Genomic DNA, 15,274 nt, shown 5'->3' with positions numbered 1-15,274 from the left:
CCAAGGTTGAGAGAAGCAACCTGGAATGAAGGGGAAACATCCTAACAGTGAGGACAATTAACCAGTGGAACATCTTGCCTTCAGAAGTTGTGGGTGCTCCAACACTGGAGCTTTTTAAGAAGAGACTGGACAGTCACTTGTCTGAAATGGTAAAGGATCTCCTGCTTGAGCAGGGGGCTGGACTAGAAGACCTCCAAGGTCCCTTCCAGCTCTATTCTGATTGAGAAACACTGCCATGGAGTTGACATTTGCTCCCTTTTCTGTATTCATTCACTCCTAGCGACCATATAAATCAGGGAGTGTCCAATCTTGGCAAATTTAAGACTTGTGGATTTCAATTTCCAGAATTTTTTTTGAAAAAAGTTTTTTTATTTTATTTCTTATAAATATATTGTAAATGTACATTCTCTTATCCATAATTAATCCCACATATACATATATTTTCTAAAGAAAAAGAAATTAAAACTATATTCGGGGTTGCTCTTCTACCCTTTCTTCTCCCTTATTTTACAACAATCCTCCTTCTCCTTTTCTCTCTTTCCAAAATTGAAGTCCCCTCCATGCTGGGGAATTCTGGGAGTTGAAGTCCACAAGTCTTTAAATTTGCCAAGATCCATGATTTATATGGTTGCTTGGACACTATGATTTATATGGTTGCTTGGAGTGTAGGCCTACACAAAAGAGAGCAAATATCAATGCCCCGTGGCAGTGTTTCTCAACCGTGGCAACTTTAAAATGAACATCTCTGATATAGATTTCTTCATGAGAGTCTGTCCCCAGCCTGGTCCCTCAGATCTTCCAACGGTATCTCTATCATCTGTAGGAAGTTAGCACCCACCCCTCTCCTAGAAGAATGAAATATTCTAGGAAATATTAAAAAGGCAGAATATTATACCTCCCTGGATGAGAAAAGGAGAAACATGCTCTTGGAAAGCAACCCCCATCTTGGTTAATAGCCCCAGAAAGACTGGGCCATCCTATCTACAGGACAAAAGGCTTGGCCAGCTTATCTACAACACAAAAGACCTTCACCCTCAGGACATAATAGGATTAGCCCTCTACCCATCTCACCACATGGCACCTGGGAAAATTACATCACCCAGCAAGATTCAACCAAGCCTGGGACTCAAGACAACCTACAAAGTTACCCCTGCATGGCCCCATGGGAGTCTGACAATCAATCAGAATACATTTCTTTCACAGGAACAGGAAGCAAGTTCAAGGCCCAAGAGAGGGTATAAATATATCTCACTCTCCACTCCATGTGGTCAGCTACCCAGGACTTCAAACCATGTGGTCCTGTCCACCATTAAAACCATCCTTCCAAGCAGTTTCCATGTTTCCAGTGTCTTTCTCCCCACTTGGAATTGAACCCAGATGGACTTTTCTTCCAACACACCATTGTAACGGGGTCCATCTTTCTTGCTGTTGGTTATTCTCTTCTTTTTCCTTGCACCTTTCCAGCATTAGAACCCTCTGCAAGAGTCGAGTCTTTTGCACAATGTGTCTGAAGTAAAATAATTTCAGCTTGGTTGCTTTGCTTTCTTGACCATCCATGGTATTCTCAGGAGTTCTGAGTTCAAAGGCATCAATAACATTTTCAAGAACACCCCCCCACACACACCAAAGAAAGTCCAGCTGTCTTTTGGAAAATCACCTTTGGGACAACCATGACCTGGATGATTGAGAATCTCCATAGATATGATTATGCACACCACCTTAACTATAGAAGATCAAGGCATTCAGTGCAGGGATATAGGTAACTCTTGACTTATGACCATAATTGAGCCCAGAATTACATTGTAAAAAGCAATGTTGGGTTATGTTTTTATGAGAGTAGTTGATCTTGATAACTTCCTAATCTAGTCTAATGTCTACAGGGTATTGCATGTAGAGAGGGTGGAGTTCACTTAAACAACTAGTTACTAGTATGTCAGGAGATTAACCCACTCTCTGCACTCAAGTCGTAGTAGCTGTTCTTTGTCAGGAATCGCAGTACCTACATTATGCAGGTTTTGGAAAGTATTGATTGAACTTTACTGCAAAGGGAGAGAACTGGTTATAAGCAGAAATAATGAAAACCATGAGATTTGTTTTTGATTTTTTAATGTCAGTTAATAAAATATTTGTATAGAGCCCCAAAATTTCAAAATAGTGCAAAACATCTCACTATCATGCATCCATTGTTGGTAAAACCATTGCTCAATCCACTTCAGGTATGTATGTACAGAACAGACAACATGAAAACATATTCCAACATGTGTGCTACACAAATAGAATTAACTTCATTTTATTGTTTGGGGTTTTAAAGTTTATTCTGATCCATTTTGTTGTTCGTTTCAACCACATGCCAAAGAAGAACAATTGAAGGAGGAACCAGTTTGGGGGGAAGATGGAGGGAGATGCCTACCCTTGGCTTCTTGTCATCTCACTGTGCAGGATAGGGACAGTGTCAGATTGGTTTGTGCCGAAGTGTGCTGGAGACAGAAATGGAAATTTTTGCTTTACCTCCCCTGCAGTCTTAAGAGGATTTCAAGACAAGGCTTTTATTGTGCGATTGTCCTGCCTTGTTCACAGAATTTTGCAGAAGATCCAGACAACTTTCATTTGTAACCTACACATTTTCCTGCTGTTGGTGCCATCTTGCCCCAGAAAAAACTCTGTTAAGGAGGGAAGAGATGAAATCACCTTGCCACACGTTTTGATTTGCTAGCCACAATAGCTGTTTGCCTGGATGCAACTGTTGCCTAAGCTTTTTCCCCCCTTTTATTTTTTTTCAAATGCAATTTATAGAAGTCTGGTGGATTGTGCATATGTCTGTGTGTGTAAACATTCAACTCAAAATCCTGATACTTTGGTCCCAAGCAATTCATAAAAAATTAAACATTTTTTGAAAAAGAGGAGGGACAAATGGGGGAGGAAAAAGAGAGTTCTGACTAATAGAGGGAGGAGTTAAGCTTGGAAGTAGGTTTGTGCAGTGTTTGGAAGAGGTGACTGTGGTTTCCAGAGAGGGGATGTATCTTTCCTCTAGGTTTAGGTAGACATCACTGTCTTTATTTCAGGGCATTCTTGAATGTTCTCTAATGTAGCAATGACAGCCCACTACACATCCAAAGATGCCTTGGAAATCTTTCAATTTCCAGATGTCGGGGAGACCAAGATCATAGGTGGAATACCTGTGCTATATGCAGAAGATCCCAGTTGCCATTCTGAATGCCTGCTTTTAACAGGATCCTATTGTGTGTGTGGGGGGGGGATGAGCTGCCAATCAGGTGCAAATAATTAAGATCAGAATGAAAAAATAATCTGCCTGATGTAAGGCACCTTTCTAGGAAGCCAAGATAGTTATCAGGTTGATCTAACTGGTTTAGAGCTGCCCAACCAGTGAGAGTTGATTCCATGTCAGGTATCAAACAAGGAAGGAGAATAACGAGCTGTATTTCAGTGGCAGAGGAGCAAACTGGAAGTGTGGGGGAGGCCAGTTAAGCAAGGAACTGGCAAATGACATTAGCTGATGGGCTGGTTGATCAATTCAATCCATGTATCTGTAGAGCCAAGGAAGCATATGGACAGAATTGGCCAAGCTGTTAGAATTGATGCAGCTTTCAGAAGGGGAGTCCTCTGCAGATGTGACATCAATCAGGAGATTTAGGACAGTCATGATGATCAGTTAACTTTTCCAAAAGTTGGGCCATCCTCAGCAATTCCATAAACAACTGCTCTCTTACGGAACGTTGTTCCTTTGGACCTCATGCTTTCCCCCCCAAATATCTCCTCCCTTTAATGTTCTGCCTTTGTCCCTCTCCTGGAATCTCTCGAACCTTGAATTCTTTCCAAAACTACATACAGTGTAATCCCACATCTACAAGGCCCTACTTGAGTATTATCTTCTTACTGGTAGTGAAATAAATACTGCACAGACACTCCACATTCACATATCTCTCCCTCATTCCCTCTACATTCACAAGAAGAAACCAGATTAGATTAGGTGTGTTATGTGAATAGAGCCAGTAATTACGACACAGTGGAAAAGGAGCCAGGGCCAATCCCATTGATCGAATGCTCCTTTCCTTGAGTAAAATAAGATTGCTTGAGTCAGCACACATGCACCAAGCTGTTGTTACCAAGTTTGCAGAAAAGTTGCCTACAAATTCTCCTTGGCTGAATTTTTCCACGTACCCTACCATTCTGAAATACCTGGTTTTATTTCCATATGGAAATAAACTTAGGCATTTATAACTGTCCACTTTTGTATTTCTATGATTCTTAACATTCTTATCACAATTTTCAGACTTTTAACTGTCCACTGTTCTCCCGTGCATTACTTTTGTATGTTCATGTGTAAACAAACACCACAAAAAGAAGTCAATCATGAAATAATCATGATGGTAGCAAGAGTGCAGTGTGGTGTTTGACCAATGCTCAGAGACGATGTTCATGAACATCGATAAAACCTCACCCAGTATTTGTGATGCAGTCAAGATTTGAGGGTGGAGTAGAGTTTCAATGCATATACATTGCATATACAAACAGTAACTCAAGTTTTTGTATTTGTGCGTGAGACAAGAAAAAATGACGCAATGGAACTGTAAGACTGTAGCAAAATGCATGCTTCACTTCTGGAATTAAATCTAGAACTTCGTAATGGAAAGGAACTTCTTAAAGGAAAATAAAATGAGAAAAAAATGTCCTAAAATAATAGAACAGAAAAAAGGAAGCCATAGCCCTTCAGTTGATGGACTACATTCCTAACATTATCTGATTGCTGGGCTTCCATGAAGGCCACAGCAATAAAAGAGTTTCATGCTGATCCCAAGATCCCTAGCTGCCATTCTCTAGCCTTGCCTCGGTGAGCTGATAATTGTGAATAGTTTGGGTGAACTTCAGATCAGCCTTTGGGGCACTGCTAATCTTGATGCAACTTGGTGCTAGAATTGCAGGGAAGATTCTGTTGATATTTCTTTAGCCCTGTTGAAAAAGAGTGAAGACAAAGAAAGCTACCTTTCCCAGTATTATATATTTTGTAACTTATCCTTATTTCCACTTGGCACAGGGATTTTGATTTTATTTACAGTTGGCTGCTAGTTCAATCCCCAGGATTTTCAGTTCACAAATTAGGCAGCATATAGTGGGAAATACTCTTCTATGATGAAGACCTCAGAGCAATGTTTCTCAACCTTGGCAACTTATGAGGGGTCAACTTCAACTCCCAGAATTCCCCAGCCAAGCATGCTGGCTGGGGAATTCTGGGAGTTGAAGTCCAGTCATCTTACTGTTACTAAGGTTGAAAAACATCTGCCTTAGAGAGCAGCTGCCAATTCATGCTGGAAATACTGGGTTGGTTGACAAATACCCTGATTAAATGGAAGGCAGCTTCTGATGCTTCTCGGGCAAAAATGTGCCAGGAAAGAGGGGATGGTGGGAGCTTACGATGAAATGCAGTCAGCAGCATCTTTGATTTTTTTTTAGGATCCTTTCCAGGAACAAACTCTTTGCTCTCTCACCTCTCTCTGCTTAATGGGGGAATTTGGCAATGCACATGTATTTGAGAAGGTATGCGTGACTTGTGATCCTTGGCAGCGGAAGCAAACCTCCCAAATAAAAGAGTGAGGAGCAGGAAGGGCCAGGGTGAGGGGCAGAAAGGACAGCTCTGAAAACTCTATGGCTTTGACATGGCTGTATAAAAGAGGGAAGGGACCAGGAAGAGAAGAGAAGGGAAGGCAATTCTAGCAGACTGTGGAAGGGAACAAGGGGGAGGGGGAAGTCAGGGGGAGGCAGATTGGTCTTAGCTGCTGCTGCCCTCCTCAGCTGAGCGCGTATCCGACTTCAATTTGACAAACTCCTTGGCCACCTCGTCATTGTTTCTCTGCGAGAGGATGCGCAGCACCGTTAGGCCCGTGTCATCCATGTGAATGCGCCGGCCCAGCGGCAGCCAGCAAGCACAGCTGCCCCGCTGCACGATGTCCTTCAGCTGCAGGATGGCGATGCCCACTGTCCGGTCTTCCCGTGCAAAGCAGTAGTCTTTGACGCAGACTTGCAGCTCGTAGCACTCTGGGCCTGTCTCAGTGCCGAGGGTGCTGGAGGAGGAGGAGGAGGAGAAGGAAAGCAGGAAAAGATAAGGTCATTTGCAACTGAAAATCCTTGCCTGCATCTTATGAAAAGGACATGGGTTGAAGTCTGGAGGCCACATTAGCTCAGGGCTCTCCTTGGCCCACTATGCTGACCCATGTTTTGCTCTCATTTTCACAGCTAGTTTCCAAACTGTTACCCATAAACTATTACTAGAGAAAACTGTCTCTACCTTGGTGGGTTTCAAAAATTTTAGCAAGAGGTTCTCTGCCCAGTTGCTGGGTGGGCGTGGCCATGGTGGGTGTGGCCTAGTTGGTCTCCTGCACCACAGCACGGGGGGGGGGCGTTTTTGCCCTCCCTGGGCTCCAGAGGCTTTTTTTGAGCCTCTGGGAGGGCGAAAACGGTCTCCCCAGGCCCCGGAGGCCCTCTGGAGACCAGAAACGGGCCCATTTCTGGCCTTCCCGAACTTCCAGTAGGCCTGTTTTTTGCCCTCCCTGAGCCTCTGCGCGCGCCCTGCACTTACCTGCATCCAGGTATGCTGTGTGGGGACTCCTAGGAGGGGTGGGGTGAAGCCAGGAATGGGATTTGGGGGTTCTCCGAACTGCACAGAATCTTAGCTAGAGGTTCTCCCAAACCCTTGCAAACCCCCAGCAGCCTATCCCTGCTCTACCTGCCTCTCTATGTCCTTCTCCCTTGCCAGGGTTTATATTTTGCTCATGCTTTTCGAAATTGACACTTTTGATTCTTACAGGTATTGACTCAGTGATCCTGTTGATGCAGATTGTTAACTGATTAATGCCTCAGATTGGCTGCGCTGTGATACATCACTAGGTAATGTATCAAGGTACTTGATTCTCAATCTGTGCTGGATTTACAACCAGCACTTGCTATGCAACTTTCAACAGTATGGATGCAAGCAGCAATGTTGCCTCTTGCAATTTCATTTCCTTATACCACGGCTGCAAAGGCATCTTCCTCACAAAGCGTAGAATTGTGTTTTTCCCCCCCACTTTCCTTTAGTGTACAGGTGCGTCTTTGCTGCTCAAAATGATGCATTTTCGTTTTACAACTGCACGTTCTGGATAACCAAGTTTCTATGGTAGTTTCACATTAGCAGCTTGTAATTGCAATGAACCTGCCATATAGAGATTGGCCCATACATAGCACATATAGGTGGTCCTCGTGTTACATTTAGTGACCGTTCAAAGTTACAAGGGCACTTTAAAAAATGACTTACAACCAGTCCTCACGCTTATTGTCATCTCAGCGTCCCCACGGTCACATGATCAAAATTCAGGCACTTTGCAAGACAACGGCATTTCCCAGGGTCATGCAATAGCCATCTCTGTTATTCCCAGCCAGCTTCCAACATGCAAAGTCAATGGGGGAAGTTGGATTCGCTGAACCACTGCATGATTCACTTAGTAATTACAGTAATTTGTTAACAAATGTGGCAAAAGTAATAAAATCAGGCATGTCTCACTTAACAACCATGTTGCTTAACAATGGAAATTATGATCCCAGTTGTGACTGTAAGTCGAGGAATATCTGTTCTTTTACAGTACATCTTTAGTAGCAGTAGCACTTAGACTTATATACCGTTTCACAGTGCTTTTACAGCCCTCTCTAAGCGGTTTACAGAGTCAGCCTATTGCCCCCAACATTCTGGGTCCCCATTTTACTGACCTCGGAGGAATGAAAGGCTGAGTCAACCTTGAGCCTGGTGAAATCCGAACTGCCAAATTGTTGGCAGCCGGCAGTCAGCAGAAGTAGCCTGCAGTACTGCATTCTAACCACTGCGCCACCACAACACAATACTCTGCATGACTGTGTAATGCTTCAATTTGAAGTAGAAGCCTTCCTAGTATATATGTGATCTTGGGAAATGATGCAAGTGCTTTAATGAGACAATGACAAAGCACCTCTTCAAATCCAATTCAAGGCATCACATTGTCCTAATTGTCCACTTTGCTCTTTCCTAGCACCAGAATTATAGTCATTAATTGCAGGAGAATGCAATTGCTTTACTGGATAATTCTCCATTTTCTTTACCATCTCCCTTCCTTGCCAATAGAATTCTCAGGCCAGGCCAAATTTTGCAGAGAAAAAAACCAGTGTTGCCTCTATTCAAGACAGGGAAATCAGAAACACTCACAACTGGATGCTCTCATTGTATTTGGGGGACCAGCTGTTGTTCTTGGACTTGGTAGCAAATTTCCTTTTTTTGTCACTGAGATGTGGCCCAATGATGTTGACTTCAATGAAAGGCCGGAAGATTCCCGATGTTTGCCACTTGAGATCATTGGCAGCTACCACTAAGGCAGAAAGGAGACAGAGGAGAAATGAATATGGTTGTTGACCTTACCTTAAAGCAAATAATGTGGCATTTATTAGAGCAGAAGAAGTATGGAACTGGCAATCTGTAATAGTCTGGATTTTCTAAATTACAATTGGCTATGCATCTAATACCTTGACATTTGTTAGTTCAACTGTTTTGAGACAGATATATATATTTGTTTTTCTTTCTTTTTCGTAGGTTTTATGTGTATGTCTCTTTAGCCAGGTTCTACCTACGTAAACCAAGATATTATGCAGCCCTAGTTCAGTGAAATCACAATTCACTAGTTTCTGGGCTTTTTTTTCTTTTTCTGGCAGCCAGCAGACCCTTAAGGGTCCCCCTAAGGGTCTGCTGGCTGCCAGAAAAAGAAAAAAAAAACTAGTGAATTGTGATTTCACTGAACTAGAGCTGCATAATATCTTGGTTTACCTAGGTAGAACCTGGCTTCACCCCCCTCCCCCAAGTAGAAATGAGCCCTCCAGTATAAACCAATTGAATAATCCAGATTGTTAATGAATCAATGTAGGACAGTAACGTGCTGCCCTCCCTAATAACCAATAACAAATGCATAGAGCCTTGACAAACTGAGGTTCTATGTATTTCTATTGTAGCTAAAAAGTTATAGCTTATGTCAGCTTTTCTGACTTGCCACCATCTATATGTGAACATTTCAATATTTTCCATTTTTTAAGCCACCCCAGCCTGAAGACTCTGGGCAGTGTGGATAAAAGTAAAATGTCAGAATAATAATAAGGCAGCAGATGTGACTCCCAAAAATGAAAAGAAAGGTAGAATAAGATTTAGTGGCTTCCCAGAATGCATTGGTTCTAGAAACCCCAGGCAGTGTGGTTTTTAGCCACGCTGGTCTCCTGGTGATCATCACTGACCTTTGACTGTTACTTTGTGTTCGCTGGTTCCAGGATGGGTGAAAAACTCAACATGGACAGAGACTTCTCCCACAGGGTCATCTACTCCAGAGCCTGCGTGGCAAAAGGAGGCGGGCAAGAGGTCCCAGAGTAGCCAGACAAGAAGAGAGCAGAGGAGATGACCATTAGTCTTTGCCAGATCAGGTGCCCTGTCCATCAATAATATGCAGGGATTCTGGGCTGCTGATTTCCTTGGAGTGGTTCCTCTTTAGAGGCACCTCTGGCTTTGAGTCTCTTAACAATAAGCTCTTCCCTCTATTAGATTGATCAGGTTAAGGCTTCCCCTCTCACAATTTTTTTAAAAATGCCATAATAATATGGCAGAAATTGACCACCTGACTTATCACCCAGGCCTGATTTTGTGGGCTGAGAGAGCGTGAGTAGCTCAGTGTCATGACTGCTGCTTTCCTGACTAAAGCAATCTCCTGGTTTCCATCCATCCATCCATCCATCCATCCATCCATCCATCCATCCATCCATCCTCCTGCTAGCCTGCCAACCAACCAACCAAACAAACAAACAACCAAACAAACAAACAACCAGTCAACCAACCAACCCTGAGCATTAAGGACCCCATAGTTCAACTCTGAGCTACAAATATTCTCTTCTCTGTCTGTCTATGTCTGCCTGCCTGCCTGAGTATCTATCTATCTATTTGTCTGTCTGTCTGTCTGTCTGTCTATCCCTCTCTCTCTCTCTCATCTCTCTATACATCTCTCTATACATCTATCTATCTATCTATCTATCTATCTATCTATCTATCTATCTATCTATCTATCTAATTTATTTCTCTCCCTCTCTTCTCTCTCTCCCCTTCTGTCTCTCTGCCCCCCCTCTCCCTCCCCCTCTCTCCATCATTATATACTGTATATCGCCCCAAATCTTAGAAGACTCTAAGAAGTTTGCTTCTGGGCCATGAACCAAACAACAGCATCAACCTTACTTTTCCATCACAGTCTGCAGGACCTTCCCCTTTGCAGTTGTTCTACCCCCACCCCACCCCACCCCACCACTCCAGCCCCAGACCCAAGAAGCAGGAGATCAGATCCTTATTCAAACAGGCTTCCTCCACAAAGGAGCTTCACATGCAGCAAAGGCCAAAAGGAAAGGCAGGAAGGGCAGGTGGAAAGAGTCAGTCTGCAGAGGTGCACAGGGCCAGCGGTCTGGTTAGATAGCATGGACAAGGTTTCAATCCAAGATGGGAGCAGCAGTGTCAGAGGGGAAGGGAAAAGGAGAGCTGGTGGCAGCAGGGCAGCCACAGAGTTGGGAAAAGGGAGCCTTCCCAGGGGTCAGACCCTCAGGAAAGGGGGCTAAGGCTGCGGATCTCAGAGTGAGGGAGAAACATGATATTTTCATCTCCCCTTCCATCAGGAAGTTCCTAACCATAACCAAAATGATTTGCTGTGTTTGTTGTGTGAACGTGAACACGCAATCTGATTTTAAGTCAGTCCTGGGCTCAAGAGTCAGAAAATTCTATCCTATAAAGCTCATTGAGAACTGCAAGATAGGGGGCAGGACAATAATCTGTGTGCTATGATTTGTCCTTAAAGTTCTCAGATATGTAGAGATAAAAAGCTTCTGTGCATGGAAATTCCCTTTGATAATGAATACAGCTAATGTAGGGCTTAGCTCACATGCTAGGCACAGCTCTCACTCCTCTTAAGTCTTCACATATTTCAAGACTGCTGGCAGCTCCCGCCTTCGTCTTTTGTTCTCTGACTAAATACTTCTAAGTGTTGGGAGTTGATTGTAGTAGGATCACTATCCTTTTGTTCATTTGTAATCTTCTTTTTCGTTTGTAATGTTCCTTTTTCATTGGCAACGTTCTTTTTGCATTTGTAATTTTAGTTTGCATTGTGTTTCTTTTATTGGACTTGACTACAGATGTTGGCAGAATAGGGAGATTACTTTAACCCTGGTCCTTAAAGTTGGTCTAAATACACTTTGAACAACGATAGAAATCATGAAATGAAGACGAGGGGCAAACAATAGACAGTCTTTGGTAATTGCCTAGATCCGCAGCTTTTGCCCCCTGCATGCTTAAGATCTTTAAAAACCCATGCCTTTTGTTGCCAATAAAAGATTTTAAAAAATGACATACATACAACCCCCCACTATCCCAATTCCTATATCACATGCTCAGAATCACTGGATCCACAAGGCTTAAAACCAACAGGTCATTTCCATGTGCTAAAGGCAAGCAGGGGATGGGCAAACTGGTGGAGCAAACCCCCATGGCATCAAATCAATGTCCCCTTCCTTGCCCCACCCTCCTCCTCCTCCCCCACCCCCCACGATGTGCTTGCAGACAGGTATCATTCTGATGCATTCGGTGCACTTGCAAAAAGAGGCTCAGCCTGAGGGTACCAACACTTGGAACAGGGCTAGTTCAGAACATCCCTTGCTGGAAGAGAAAAGGAACATGGTCTTGGATTTGGCTGCAAAGCTGCCCCCCTCCATTTCTTTTCCAGACCTCCACAGGGATGGCATCCTGTGCTTCTGACTAGCCTTGACCAGTGTGGTGGAATGAGGGGTGCATTTGAGGATGGGAAGGAGTGTCAGGACAATGGTATGACACGTACCCTTCTCAGGATAGGTTTCTTCACTAAGAGTAAATCTAATCCCTTTTCCACCATGGACTAGTAATGAGAAAAGGAAGGAAGGAAGGAAATGATACAATATTGGAAGGAAAAGGAGAAGGAAGGAGAAGATGGTGGTTGGAAGAACAAGGACAAAAATGCGCAGGAGGACAAGAGAAGGTTGGAAGGGAGAAATGAAAATGGGCAGACGGTGGAGAGAAAAAGAAAAGAAAGATCAGCCCGCACATCTGCTTTAGAAGGCAGCTGGAGAAGCAAAAGGTAGGTTAGGGCAAATGCCAACTTGAATGCTAGAGAAGAAGGCAGAAAAAGGCTAAACCAGAGTTATTAAGTTATTGTACTAAATTCATTGGCCACTTCAATTTCCAAAGCAACTTTAGGCTAAACCAAATTTTCTGAACTTTGGCAATTTTAAGACTCCCCGTGCTGGCTGGAGAATTGTGGGAGTTGAAGTCCACATGTCTTAAAGTTGCCAAGGTTCAAAAATATTGGGATGAACTAATGTCCAAGATGCTGAATCCTGTGACAGCCCTATTAAAAAAAAAATCATCTTTCTGGATGAGCCAAAGATTTCCATTTCTCCCCTGAAGCAGCAGTCAGCAATCTTCTTCTGCATAGGCCAGAGGCCATGCTGTCACCACTGCCACTATTATGGGGGGATGTGTCGCTGCACCAAGGCAGCTAGTGAAACCATCACCAAAATGTTGGTCTGAGAGGTAATGAGAGTTTTCTCCTTGTCTCTCATGGGCAGGGTGAATATATTTCTTTTTAGGACCATGAGCTGGATGATTTTGGGGTGGCAGGTCACATCCAGCCCAACGACCGTAGGCAGGTAACCTCTGCCCTGAATGGATGTTTGCATTTCCTGCAGAAGCAAATCAGGTGCCACCTAGCAGCACATGGAGCATGAGGCCAGCAGTCCACTCATCTTGGCTGTCCAAAAGATTTAGGAATAGCTGCTGGAATATCCTAATAAGTGGATATCAATAGGCTTGCGTTCTCCATTAGAATAAACGGTGTAGAGTCTGCTTCAAAAAGATAGCAGAAGCCTTAATGGGAAGCCCCAAAATAAATCTGTGAAGGTAACTCCCTTTCCTTAATGTTTTTTCATTCAGAAGGGTGAGAGTGACTTGCTTCTGACTGTGGAGGTACCATTTAGCCACGTAAAGAGCCCAAGAAGGACTCTTGAAGATCAAAGTACCCCAAGAGCATCATCTTTAGTCTCCTTGGAAAAGTCAGTGGCCTTAAACAATTCCCATCCACCTAAACTCACTCCTTACACCCCACCCCACCCCAGTTTCTTAGCAAGCATACGTGGATCGCTCTGGGCAGCTTACCCTGAGTGGACTGGGTCTGGACGAAGGTTTTGATGAGCAAGTCTGTGGCTTGTGTGTAGAGTGAGAGGGCGTAGCGCAGGGATTGCAGATCTGGGCTTTTCTCCAAAAAGGTTTTTTTAAGACCAACTCCTCCTGCATGGAAGTATTGCTGATGGGGAAAAAAGAGGGATGGGAAAAGCAGGAAATCCAGTTTAAGTACTCAGCCTGTACTTTCAAGACTCTCAACCATTGGTTATACTTGGACTGGAGACTGGGAGGGTGGAAGGATGCTTTTGAAAGTGCGGGGCATAGTTCAGTTTTCACAGTTCTCCTTTCATATGACTGTAGTCATATTGGCCTGTAATGGTGTCATTACAGGTAATCCTCGACATACAACCATTTGTTTAGTGACCGTTCAAAGTTACAACAGCACTGAAAAAGTGATTTATGAACATTTTTCACACTTACGACCATTGCGGCACCCCCATGGTCTCCTGATCAAAATTTGGATGGCAACTGGCATATATTTATGACAGTTTCAGTATCCTGGGATTATGTTATCACCTTTTACGAACTTCTGACAGGCAAAGTCAATGGCGAAGCCAGATTCACTTAACAACCATATTACTAACTTAAGAACTGCAGTGATTCACTTAAGAACTGTGGTAAAAAGAATTGTAAAATGAAGCAAAACTCACAACTGTCTTGTTAAACTACAGAAATTTTGGGCTCAATTGCAAGTCGTAAGTCTATCTGTACTGAATCAACTCTTTTCTGGTTTGCATAAAGCACTGTAGTATATAAATAAATAAAACTGGCTGGATTTAGGCAATGCCCAGTGTTACATACAAGTTAACCATGGTTAATCTTATTTAGATCTGTGTAAATTTAACTGTAAGATCTTCAATTCTTCTCTAGCCATGATACCAGTTAACCTCATTTCCACTCATTTCAATTATGGTAAACATCTATGAAATGACTGGGTGTCAATGACATTATCCTACATTATCCCAAGGCAGCTAAGATTGGATCCGAGGTGACAGTTTCCTCAAGGCCATTCAAATAAGCAGCAGTTTGAACCCAGAACTTTCCAATGGTCTATATACTATATTGATTCTAAAATGACAAATACTGAAAAACGGGAATTCCAATTAAATGGATATGTCCCCACTGAAATTCAGCTTGTTCTCAGAATCTGAAACAGTCTTTCTCAAGCTTAGGAACTTTAAGATGGGTGGACTTCAACTGCCATAATTCCCCAGCTTGTTCCCAAACTTGAGAAACCCTGATTTAGAATTTAGCTGGGATGAAGGGTGAGGAGAAGAACATAGAATTATTTACCTTGATGGTATCCAGAGCAAGTTCCACCACAGCACACTGTTTGGGTGTCAAACTCTTAGCTTCCTCACGTACCATGTGATCCTGGCAGGAAGAAGCCATGATGTGTAATAATTGTCTGCACAAGATACCCGTAACTTCTGTTTTCTATACATCTCTAACCATGAGCCACTCTATATATTCATTCTGAGACTGCATTTGGAAACCTAGACTTTCAAGGGCATTTGGGTGATTTGAATGGGAAAGGAAGACTGATCAGGTTGTAAGGGGTCACAAATCTCAAAACAACATTTTGACCTAGTGGGTTGTTAGACCTCATGCGCTGTCTCATAGTCTGTAGTGTATAGACTGGTGTTTCTTAACCTTGGCAGCTTTAAGATGGGTGGATAGTTGGGTTCTTACCATTTCTATGATGTAGTGGTCCCCTTTCCATATGCTAGTAGTACAGAAGCTGGTCTTCTGTCTGACTCATTCTGACTTTGCTAAGGAACAACATAGGGCACTGCTAATCTTTCCTTGCATTGCTTACCTTCAGTTTTGAAAGCTGCCCTAATTCCTTGGCTGCATTGAAGATCATCTGTGTACCCTGAAGAGCAGGAGGAATGAAAAGAAGAAAGGATATATATAATAAAGAGGAGGAGGCAATTGCATACCCACTAAGTTCACATGGAAGTAGAGATATCTCTTCAT

At 43.2% G+C, this 15,274-nt stretch overlaps 1 protein-coding gene across 1 annotated transcript in view; it reads right to left on the bottom strand.

Annotated features, from left to right (window-relative positions):
• Positions 1 to 2,274: 2,274 nt before the first annotated feature.
• Positions 2,275 to 15,274, bottom strand: part of UNC13A (unc-13 homolog A) — a 136,883-nt gene continuing 123,883 nt past the window's right edge. The window contains exons 39-44 of the mRNA XM_087894016.1: positions 15,114 to 15,170; positions 14,588 to 14,668; positions 13,268 to 13,415; positions 9,295 to 9,387; positions 8,225 to 8,384; positions 2,275 to 6,077 (exon numbers count right to left, since the gene is read on the bottom strand). Coding sequence (XP_087750142.1) covers positions 5,786 to 6,077; positions 8,225 to 8,384; positions 9,295 to 9,387; positions 13,268 to 13,415; positions 14,588 to 14,668; positions 15,114 to 15,170 — 831 coding nt within the window. The 3' untranslated portion in view covers positions 2,275 to 5,785. The remainder of the gene's footprint in view (positions 6,078 to 8,224; positions 8,385 to 9,294; positions 9,388 to 13,267; positions 13,416 to 14,587; positions 14,669 to 15,113; positions 15,171 to 15,274) is intronic.

Source organism: Pantherophis guttatus, chromosome 1 (assembly GCF_059756535.1).
Source record: "Pantherophis guttatus breed Tessera chromosome 1, ASM5975653v1, whole genome shotgun sequence".
Lineage (NCBI taxonomy): Eukaryota > Metazoa > Chordata > Lepidosauria > Squamata > Colubridae > Pantherophis > Pantherophis guttatus.
The sequence above is the reverse complement of the archived record's forward strand: the minus strand, read 5'-3'. Positions and strand labels throughout refer to the sequence as shown.